This window comes from Mchenga conophoros, linkage group LG12, assembly GCF_057382185.1.
Source record: "Mchenga conophoros isolate Kocher_MC1m ecotype Shallow Benthic linkage group LG12, M_conophoros_male_GT1.1, whole genome shotgun sequence".
Taxonomy (NCBI): Eukaryota; Metazoa; Chordata; class Actinopteri; order Cichliformes; family Cichlidae; genus Mchenga; species Mchenga conophoros.
Window position 1 is genome coordinate 21,696,337 of NC_140537.1, and position 12,019 is coordinate 21,708,355.

The window sequence follows — 12,019 nt, forward strand, 5'->3', positions numbered from 1 at the left end:
ACAAACTGCCAACTCTTTGAGCCACGAACGCCCCGAATAAACATTAGAGTAACATAAACGAGAAGCAGGGAATGTGTTATAGTATATTACTGTTTCTCACTCAGATCTATGCTTCACTCGGTTTCAAAACGTCAGGTTTTTTTAAACCAATTAGTCACATCACGGTGGCTGTGCATTTCTTATTTACAGGCTGTCACACAGTTTTGTTATAAGTTTCTTGGGACTTCAGTTGTGTTTCTGTTGTGCACTTGTTTTCTTAAAATGCCAAAATCTCACTGTTATTCTCCGTGTCCACTGCACAATCATCTGTGCCTGAAGTTCCTTAGATTACGACTGTAGAGAAATACACTGCCATTTGTAAATGGTGGAGGAGGTTTCTAAAAACCTCCACCCTTAGCAGTAACTATCACCAGTCTGCTTTCATTCACCACACCAGAATGATGCCATTGTACCCTTGAGGTAATGTCTAGCCGCTTGTTTATTGTAATGCACTTGCTGATTCAAGCTGAACTGAAAAGTTTGTGGTAGTGAACCGTTTGGCTACGTCAAATTAAAGTGGAATAAAACATGAAATAAAGCAGATCTGCAGGAAGATTATGCTTGGATTAGGTTTACAATCATTTTTCCTTTCTTTTTTTTCTTCCTGTGTTAAATTCTGGCATGTAAAGTATTCAGTAGTGCAGTAGTATTCACAGAAAGTATGCGCTTTACGGGTTCAGAATTTTTGCCAGTGTTTTTTTTTTTTTTTTTGTTAATAAAAACAAACCAGAAATGAGAGACTGACACTATGTATATATTATAATTATGTCTTTGTATTTGCCAGGATAGTGTGTAAGCCCTGGCAGCTCTGAGAGTCTCTGGCAGCAGATCTGAGATATTCTGATGCAAGTTTAATCATAACATTTTAACAGGCCAAGATGTAGTGGGTACATTTTCCCTTTTGGAATGGCAGCATAGCCGAGGGTTTTTTGGTTGTTGTTGTTTTTTTTAAATAAGAAAACTGGAGTTTATTTTCTTTTTAACATTCTGACAGCAACGTTGACGTTATTTTGTTACCATATCACGGATAAACCAATGTAAGCTAGGCTCGCTGTGCTATTGATGTTAAAATTAGTGCATATATACTAAATGACAAAGCGTTTGACCAGGATTGTACTATTTATTGTGGTTTCACTAAATCTTTTCTAATCATTAATCATTTTGTGAATTGTTTAAAATGCAAAAATATTCAAGAAACCCTGATATAACATGGAGAAGGGTAGAAATCAGCAGCAGATGGTTTTTATACCCATTTTAAAAACCCTACAATTTCTAAAGAATTTATATTGATTGATGAGCCAAATTACACTCTAATGTTCACCTACAGCTCTGAGCCAAAATGCCACAACAACATATCGTCCAACTTTTCTTGGAAACCAGTCCGTAGCCTGCTCATGTCCTTCCTTCATCCTGTAAGGATTCCTAAAAATCCAAAAAATCCAACCAGCATTCTTACTGACAGTCTCCTCGTCCTTTCAGGGAATGATAAAACATGTTATTAGCATAACTTTTTGGCAATCACCATTGCTACAGAGGAGTCCATGTGCTTTGTGTCAAAGCGTGTCATTGACTTTAGTCTGCCTTTTGAAATATTCATCCAGATTCCCATCCTCCCTCAACACTATAATCTTCTTTCAGCCCCACAGAACCTTTCACCCCTCATCTCGCTATCTCGATTTCCTCCTCTTTTTTTTTTTTTCCTTTTTTGTCCTTTTTGCCTCTTCTTCTCAATATTCTCTCATAACTTTACTCGCTGGTCTTCCTCACACATTCGACTCCAACTGATACTCTTCATCACTCTTTCCCCTCTATTCCCCTGCTGTTTTTTTTTTTTTTTTTTTAATGCAACCAGACTTCTGGTTCCTATTATGTGCTGTGTATGACTCGCGCACTGTGTGTCTTCCAGATTCCAACATTTTTAGGCGATGTCAGGAGAACTGTAAGAAGTGTACAGCCTCCAATATCTGCACAGAATGTAAACCTGGGATGAGGTAAGATGGGTGCCACGTTGAGCAATTCCTGACTAGAGTCACTGATTAGTTTAAAGCATTAATCATTTTCACAAACAGCACAGCCTTGAACTTTTTTAGTCATCACGTGAAAGAGGTGCATATGAAAAGTCAATGTAGCACTGTGCAAAATGTGTTCGTGTTAGACCACCCACCATTCCTTTACGTCTTGCTTTCTCACTCATTATCAGTCCAGGCCTTGTACTGACCATTTTCAGAAGAATGATTGTTGTTGTTGTTTAAAGCCACCTAATATTGACCTATGAGCAGTGATGGGAATAACAGCGTTACAAGTAACGGCGTTACAAGTCGATCCGTCTACTGTTTACTGTAGCCTCATTGGAATTGGTCTGAGTGGAAGGGTGGCTGTCAAGAAGCCAAGTTTTTTAACCAGCCAGGTATGACATATTACACAAGAACTGGATTCGAAATCAGTGGTTTATGGGGTGATGAATCCAATTAACTTTTTGCTTCAGATTGTTGCCAATATGTATGGAGGATGCCTAGAGAGAGGTAGGACACAAATGTCTACAGCCATCTATAAAACATGGTGACATTGATGCATTTTCATTGCTGGAGATCTTATCAAAACTGATTTAATTTCAAACATGGACTAGCATCAGATTTTGACTCACAATGCAATACGAAGTGTAAAGCATCTAATTGGCAGTAAATGTATTTTTCAGCATGACAATGATCCCAAACACACTGCCAGTGCAGTAAAAGGTTAGCTGTGTAGAGAAAAACACAGTAATGAAACAGTATGGGATCATCTCGACAGAGAATAGAACAAATGCCAGCCAACATCCAAAGAAGAGCTTTAAATGTCCTTCAAGAAACCAGGAGAACTATTCCTAAAAACGACTTAAATTACAAGAAATCCTGCCTTGCGTTTTTCGTGACGGTTGTGCTTTGGCTGTAAGATGTTGGGCAGTAGGAGAGTGTTGTGATGTTTTGTGAGAATCTCTGACAATCAGATGTGAACATCAACTTCTTTTAGAAAATGGTCAGTTGCATGACTGTCAGAAAGTAAACAGGACTCAACTTCTGTCTTAAGTGCTTTTAAATTATCATCTGACTAATCAGGTTTTAATGTATGAGGTACTGCAACAGGAAAAGATTGGTCTGAAAACCTCCAAATTTTGCCCCTCATTGCAAACAGTTGGATGTTTTTTGTCACCATCGTTGAGTCTGTTTATATAACATTCACATTTAAATGTGGTCAGAAAATCGTACAAACTAGCTGGTCTCAAACACACTGCTCAGTTAAAGCTTTTTCACCCGTTCTTACACTCTTGCTCAGTGATGCTTCAACAGGAACAGCCACTGAACTGCTGTGATTATTGGACAACTCGCTTTAACTCCTGAACCGCAAGTGGGTTGTGGTTCATTATACATGGACCGCTTCTATAATATGTATCATATGAAGGGCTTTGTGCTTTGATAAGCCTTGAACATAAAATTTGACATAGATTTCCCCCCCAAATATCACTGTTGTGGTTCCAGGATAAAAACCTTTTGTGCTCATTGACTGTAATGTTGCAGAAGTGCTGCCATTTTATTCCAGAACATTGTATACTTTGTGGTTTGTACAGTGAACCGGTGAAACGAGGGTTTCCCAACTTTTATCCACTTGGGATCCATATTGAGTAAACTGATAGTTATCCAGTGTGGTCAGTGGCTTATTAAAGCCCACATAAGCTTGTGTAATGTGGAGACCCAAAGGAAGAGGATCTGTTTTGCGTTGTAATCCTTACTTTGAAGAGGCTATGATCTGAACCGTTTACCCAGCCATTGAGACATGGTTCAGTTCATCATTTGGCCACTTCCACAGGAGCCTCTTCAAAATGACCCAGCTGCATTTGACCTGACTGAGGATAGTTTCTAAAGTGCTGGAATTCCAGCTAGGTCAGGAAAGAAACACTTGTGAAGTGTTTAAACATACTGTGGTCTTGAACCCAACTTTTAAGTGCATAGTGTTGCCAGAGGTGGAGGTGGGGAGGGACACTTGTAGGCCATAATTTCCTCTGAACGCCTCAGAGACCACAGAAACACACACATACACGGGCAGACACACACAGTCTCTCCTCTTCCACTTAGTCCACCATTAATGCTCAGTTAGGAGTCGGAGAGGAAGACGGGACCAGACGAAATTGTTTCTGGGAAACCTAAGCTAACGCGGACCAGCTGTTTTTCAGCTTAGCAAAGCTCACCAACCTGTCCTCACTGTGACTCCACAGAGCCGACTTTGTAACCTCCAAACCTGCTACATATCTGACCTCTTCTCCACCATCTGCCACCTTTAAAATCAATGCAAAAGTCAGAAGCATGTTGCTTTGATGCACACTGCATCCACACAAAGGAAAACATGAGGCTTTTTAATGTCCGGTGATTTTACTGCGGGATGTTCTGGTTTTACTTTAAAGTTACGAATGCCTTGTTTCGCTTCACTTTCCAGCCTTCAGGCAAACAAGTGTCAGATGACCTGTGACGCCGGGACTTACTACAACGGCCACAGAAGGACCTGCGAACCATGTCACCGGGCCTGTGCCACCTGCGCAGGTAGGAAGCAATGCTTGCAGGATTACATTTGTAATGTGCAGTAAATCTGTGCGTTTTAAAGACACGATCAACATTTTCTATTCGCCAGTGTAACGCTCAAAAATGCATTTGTGTCTTGCAGGCACAGGAGTCGAGGCGTGCACAAAGTGTGCGGACGGCTACTTACTTGAGGATTGGCGGTGTGTTTTAACATGCAGTCCTAGCTACTACCTGTCAGAGCAGACCTCAGACAACGGGCAGGTGCAGAGGTCCTGTAAGAAGTGAGTCAGCACACCTGCCAACACCTCTACGCCACGGTGAAAAGGGGTGGTGTGGGGGGACGACTTTCCAGTCTGTAGAGATAAACAAGGAAGTTTCTTTTGCTAGTGCAAGTGCAAATTTCCAACTTAAACCTAACTTTAGCCTCCGCTGTTATTTTCTTATTTCTCTCCCTGCTCTGTGCATTTCTGGTTTCTGAGCTGGCAGCCTGAAGATGGGCACCTACATCTGATGAAATCAAAACTCGGCTGCACTACACCTGTATTTAAAAATTCAAATGGGGTAATTCAGCAAAATTGCAATCAGTCACTGATGACAGTAAAAGTAAATGAGAACAGAAAGCCTGCAATGAAGGACTTCCCAGTAAACCACAGTCACAGAGCCAGTCAGCGCTGACATTTGGTGCCGTCATTGTTTTGTTGTCTTTAAGCTGTGTGAGCTTTTCCCACAGACGGCTCTGTTGAGTCACCCTTCGCTAATGTTAACCTGAATGAGGACGGAAAGAACACGTAAACATAATCATATCCCCATGATTGACAATGGTTTGATGACTACTTTGCTAGTTGAAACTCATCCACAGCGTCAGACATCTTGTCTGTTCCTCTTATGGCCTTACCTCCCTGCTATGTTCCCTTCCCGTCTTGAATTATTTATTGCCCACTTGACCCTTTTACCGTACTGGATTCCTTCATGCTCAGCTTCAGATTTGTCTCAGAAAGTGATGTTTTCACACTAGCGGGATGATAAATGTGATAACTGTGTCTAACACTTGCTCCTAAAGGATTGCTTCAGGTATCTTCTCCTCCAGATTTTCTGTGTTCAGAAATTTGGCACATTTGCAGACACCGCTCACCAGCAGAAACCGAATAGGCCAATAATATTACATATAAGAAAAGTAAGAGAATAAATAAGAGAGTCTACATAAATTACAGCTTTTTTTCCATTTTTGTAAAGGTCTAATACTGCAGTATAATATATGCGTCAGGGTTGTTTTCTGCTATTAATATAGTCATACCTTTTAATAGTTCTGGTGTTTGTAGACTGACAAAGTTGAAATGTGAGCTCTAACAGGTGTCATTCATCACTGCCTTTATAGCGATCGATTTACTTCCGATTTTGGCGTGCAGGAATAATGTTTGTGCTGCCTTGACTAGCATCTAATTCCTCACGCACCCTTCGGCAGGTGTGACAGTAGCTGCTATGAGTGCTTGGGGCCCGGGGAAAGAAACTGCAGCAGCTGCAACAGTGGTTACAATCTGGAGGCAGGAGCCTGCGTGGTGAGCACCATCTGCAAAGATGGTGAGTTGTCAGCTTTCTTATCAATACCATGATCTGGATAGTTGTTTATTATTTGGAATGGTTTTTATTTGGCCCACAGGTGAAGTAGTTTGACAAAGAAAATGATTCACTTGCGGCCATTTTTAAGAAATTTGAACTCTGAACTAACACGTTAAATGAAACCGCTCACTGCTGTAGCTCCTAACCAACAAAGCTGTGCTTTTAGCTTCTGTGCTCTACATCCATGTCCTGCATGTCACTAATATAAAACCTCTCTGGGACTACGTGCTCACACGTTTCTATCATATGACATTAACACAGTGCTTTCCTGGGTTCCTGAACTTTGTTGGATCGCATGGGCAGAAAAGATTGTTGAGTATCTACTTATGCGCTCTTTTATGTTTTCCTTTGTATTTCTTGTGCTCCATGTTGGGGTCATTCATTCTCAGCAACACGCAATCCTGTTTGAGGGATTTCCTGAGATTTGGCACGAATGTTCACTTCGGCCTCCAATATCTAAATCTTCTAAGTCTTGCACTAGTTTACTGTGACCTCACAAATACATTTTGGTAATAACTCGAGAAATCATGTGTTTATTATGGCTTAAGTTTAGAAAACTGTCCAACAAGATAAAATGCTGAAGTGGTAATATTTTTCATTGAGATCTTAAAGGTCTAGATGAAAAATATTGGCCCGCGTTACCATTGTTTAATGCCATAACTCAAGGGGGTGGATTGTGACCATAACTGTTCAGTTGCTAAACATTATTAAATCCCTTCCAAGTCTTCATTGATATATTTTTATATTTATTTAAATATTCTGCTCAATCTTCTCCTGCCTTACGTTGTGTTCTCCATTTTCTGTCATCCACGCCTTGTGGCTTCTCCTCCCCAAATTGAGCATGCTCTGCTGATGCTCTTCTAAATGCAAACATTCCCTTTCTTTCGTTATTATTTTTTCTTTCCCCCCACTAACCCCTCTGATGTGATGGTCTGATTATGAGGCTTTGAATAAATCCTGTGATTTTCTGCTCTAGCCGTGACCTTCTATTTAAAATGAACCCTTGGCCACGAAGTCTCGGCTTGTGATGAGATAAAGCTCCGAGGATAAAATATCTTTACTGCGTGACCTTTCTGTTAATGATGAGGACTTTAAGTGCACACTCAGTCTGTTTCCTGTCTTCCTAAACCCCCACCCTCCGCTCCAGCTTCTTACTGGTGACGTTTTGATTTGCAGCTCCGATGTGAACTGCTGTTGAGTTGTGAAAGAATTGGCTCACAGGATTTACAGACTGGCGGTCCACTTGTTGTCCCCTTTTTTTTTGTTGTTGTGCAAAATGAAACCACGTTGTGAATTTCAAAAATCTTCAATTTTCTAATTGTGTGACGTTTGTTTTGTTTTCTCTCTCTCTCTGTCTCTCTTTTCTCTCTCTTTTTTCCTTCCTCAATCTGATTCCCCTCTCTCCTGACATGGATTGAAATCACTCCACCGGACTGCAATAATTTTCCTCCTCGATGAACACCACCTGTGATTGGATTAAACAAACAAACAAACAAAAACCTCTTCCTGTCACCTGAACCCTGTCTCCTGACCAATCACACGGCTCTAAACCATCACAAATGGTTCTGCCCTTGTGTATCTGTGTGTCTGTGTGTGTGTGTGTCTCCTTTCTCCCCTCTCCATCCCCACTACCCACCCACCCCTCTTTATCTCCTCTTCCTGCTCTGTGGAAAGCAAATGAAGAATCTTGGGCGGAAGGCAGCTTCTGCGTGCTCGTTAAAAAGAACAATCTCTGCCAGAGGAAAGTGCTGCAACAACTGTGCTGCAGAACATGCTCACAAAAGGGGTGATGGGACGTAGTTGCTGGGTGTTAAAGGGAGTGCAGGGGGGGGATGCGGGGGGAGGGGGGCACAGGGGGCACCCCACTCCTCTTCAGACCCCCTGCCCACTCATTCACAGTCACATAATTTATAAGAGAATCTGTGCCTCTTTTAAAGGGACTGCATCGGAGGTGCGATGACAGGACTACAACAAACCTACCTTTTTTTCTGTACTGGGACACACACGAGGTCAGGGCGTAATACGACTGGGACTTACTTCAAGAACAAATGAGCAAATGAAAACATAAGCGAAAACAAACAAAAGAATAAGTGTCGGTATTTTGTGACCAAAGCATTGATGCCAAAATAATTGAACCTCCTTTTTTTTTTCCCTTCCTTCTTTTTTTTGTTTTTTTGTTGCCAGTATAGGAATTATAGCTAAAATGCAGGAGCCGCTCAGCCTGTGTCAAATACGTCTGTGTGCATTTGTATTCTGGCTCCTCTTCCTCCTCTCTTTCCAGTGTTAATGATAAACAGATGGAAAGCGAACATACAGTAGGAAAAGCCGTGGTTTTATGCCTGTAAATATACGTCAAAGAGGGGGGACGACAAAAAGAAAAAAGTAAAAACCAAGCTCACGCAGTAATGTGAAAATAATGTGTGTCTGGGCTGACTTTGGCTGTGCGAGAAGACAAATTTACACACATTTTAATATACACACACACACGGCACACAAATGCGTCCATACCCCCTCTCACACACACACACACACACACACACACACACACACACACACACACACACACACACACTCACACACTATGCAGACACTTAATCTGTGCACCACTTGAATTCACTGTATACAAGGCGGATGCATGTCGCTGACCAGAATCACCCCATTTCATTTACTTAAAACGTAAAGTTACCCTTTGAAGAGCGTGTGCGTTTGTCTTTACTGGGTCTCGGAGAATGCCATTAATTCTTGATGTAAGCCCAGACAGCATTGATCCATCAAGAGGTACTACAGGACGAGTCAATAGTCATTCCTTCCAGAGCTTCTGCAGTGAGGTATAGTAATTTTGTGGTACTAGGGATGTACCGATGCAAATTTTTCACACAAAATGATGATTATAGATACTAAACTTTTTTGTTTCCCCCCCAAACCGAGTATCGATTCCATCCGTCTCTGTGATCAAACGATTTAAGCCTCCTCCGTCATTTTTGTTGTCACTGGATTAAAGTAATTGAAGTTTATTCATTAAAGGGAACTGAAATTCTACTACATGTTGGTTATATTTTCCACACAAACAAAAGGGTATGTGTATCGGTGCATCCCCTACATGTTACTGTTATCAAATAACATAGAGTTTTAGAAGTCCAAACTTTTCGTCATCCCATTATTATGGCAAAGCATATCAAGCTGAAATACTGCTCTAAACTCTGACCATGGTGGGGTCAGCGATTGAAGCAGAAAAATGCTGTTATCACGTTTCATCGGCAGGTAAAGGTCTGCGACAGCTGAGCGAAACGGCGGGGTGCTGGGATGGTTTTACTCTGAAAATTCATGTTCAAAGTCTTTCTCATTTTATTTATTGGCAGCAGAACTTTTGGCCAGTTAATCCAAGGGGGAAAAAGCCTAAAACAAACATAATGCAATCAAATTATTATTATTACTTTCTTTTTAGACAGAATCCATTGTGTTAGAAATTCAAATCGCATCGTGTGTGCGACAAGGCCGTCATACGTCAGGTGCCCGGTTTCTCCTCCTGTCTCTGAACTTTACCTGATCGAACTCAAAGGGTTGTCCTGGAGGTGCTGGCTTCTATTAAAGAACAGCGAAACAATAAAAAAATAAAGTAAAAAATATTAAAAAAAATGTTTAAGATTGTTATTTTGTGTGGGTTATCGCACCCGCAGCTTGAGCATTTACAGTATTAGATGAATTGTTGTACCGTTATCTGGTTATGGTTCTTGATGATTTGTAATAAAGATTGATGAATCCCCTGTTTTGTTTAACAAAAACTTAATCTTGGTCATTGTTTAAGATGACACGTGTGTGCGTGTTCGTGTGCGCGTGTGCGTGTGGTAGAAGACGCACGCACATACCCACCCCTCTTTTTATTGTGTACCTGTGACATATCTGTGACAATGCATTATTAATGTTACTCAAAGTCCTAGTTTTGAAAATCTTTTTTTTTTCTTTTTTTTACTTAAGTGTTCTTATTAAAATGTTTAATCTGTTCATGTTTTTTTCCCTTTGAGTTCCATTAATTATTTTGAGGGTGTATTAATCAGTATTATTTCATTCATTAGCATTTTTGTTTGCTCACTTTCCAAGTCATTAAGTTTCCCTGTTTTCACTCTATTGAGTTATGTTTTACAAATTCATGAAAGGCAAAAACATCATTGAAATTCAGATCCTTGAATTCGTTTTTCGGCACTCAATCGCATTGATTAAGTGAAAGTTGTACATGCCCCAGGCGCAGCTCTTAAAGGGAGATATGTGTGCTCAATTACAATTAGGTGGAAGCTGAAACTGGTCAACAGTGTGTGTTTTTGGGTGCAAGGTTTATTTAACATCTTTGGATTTAACTTTTACATGTATTAGATTACATTTATGAATATAGAATGTTTGTCACAAAGCCGCAAATAATAGCAAAAATATGACGCTGTATGGGACGATGCAGATATGTGATGGTTTGGATTGATACCTCACAGTAAGAGGGTCTGGGGTTTGAATCCACTGGCCGGCTGGATCCTGCAGACGTGTGGGGTTTCTGCATTAGCACGTTAGTTGAGTCTAAATCTAGGAGTACGAATGAATACATGTCTGTCTCTGTGTTAAACCTGTCCAAGGTTTACAACAAAGATAGTCTCCAAGTGGATAAGTGGTGAAGAAAAAAAGTAGTAGTTTGGATACATGAATAAATGACATTTGTGGGCTTGTGATGACCAAAGCAGCTTCTAGTAATCGTCACTCAGAGAATGAAGAAATTTACAAACCTTATTTAGCATCGTTCTTACATCGAACAGTTTGAGGAGATTTAGAGACTTTAAATGAAACTTAATCACAAAGTAGTAAATGAGTGCCGTTTAGATGTATCTGCATCTACAAAACTGGAGACCTCAACACATTCTGGGGAGATATGTAGTACTACAATAATATTTTCAGGTTAAATGTCCCATTAAATACTAATCACTGTTTAATATCAGCCTTTCAGGAAACATTTCAGTGCCAGGATGCAGTCTTCTCACACTTGTGTGGCTGTTGTATATTCATTATCAAAATTAGGGTTATTTTTAGTTGCACCCCACTGCAACTAGATTTGCTGTGCATAAAATATTTTTTTTTAACAGGGGTCTGACTGATAGGACAGTTCGGGAAACTCTTTAGTTTCCAGCAATCAAACATTTTTTTCGTAATAGTAAAGAAGAGCGTCAGCATCCTATATAAACTAGCACATAGGCATGATGCAGGACTGTTTGGCCTGCTCGTGATGGTAAATAAAATATAATCACATTGAGAAAAAGCAGTGATAGGTCTTGTTTATGCAAATGAATAAGAATTTATTTTTAAAAAATACTGTGAAAATGAAATGATGGTATAAAGGTATATCTGCATAAATGCTAAAAGGGGTCTTTTTAGCCTGTTAGTAGGTGGGTGCTAAGCAACATGATAACTTCATAGTAGCTGATATAGACAAGAGTCTTCAGGAGTCTGAGATATACCCTCAAATTATGTCTTACGTTATTATTTTATTATGTTATTGTTTTTCTTTTTCCTCTGGTTTTTGTGAGTTCAGCATCCCAAAAACGCCACTTGGGGTATGAAACCCTAAGAAGGGTCCCTTGTGGTGATAAATACACAATGTTAAATAACCACTGTGGCTAATAAACACCTAATGTATTCAATAACCACTTGGGTGGATTGAAAAGAATAAATATATCTTGAAACCTTCTTAGAGTGAGTGGGCGCAGGGACCAGCAGGTGAAAGAGGGGAAAGGAATCGGGATTCATGATCAGGTGTGTTAGACGTCAGTGTGACACCTGCC

General features: G+C 40.3%; 1 protein-coding gene across 2 annotated transcripts in view; it reads left to right on the forward strand.

The window, feature by feature from the left end:
* Positions 1-12,019, forward strand: part of pcsk5b (proprotein convertase subtilisin/kexin type 5b) — an 85,843-nt gene that overhangs the window by 57,532 nt on the left and 16,292 nt on the right. Inside the window, exons 17-21 of one of the 2 annotated variants that reach the window (XM_085294527.1) lie at positions 1,946-2,030; positions 4,507-4,610; positions 4,732-4,870; positions 6,052-6,167; positions 7,881-8,029. In XM_085294527.1, coding sequence (XP_085150653.1) covers positions 1,946-2,030; positions 4,507-4,610; positions 4,732-4,870; positions 6,052-6,167; positions 7,881-7,996 — 560 coding nt within the window. In that variant the 3' untranslated portion in view covers positions 7,997-8,029. Of the gene's footprint in view, positions 1-1,945; positions 2,031-4,506; positions 4,611-4,731; positions 4,871-6,051; positions 6,168-7,880; positions 8,030-12,019 lie in introns of those variants that run through there. The other variant, XM_085294526.1, reaches the window with a different exon arrangement.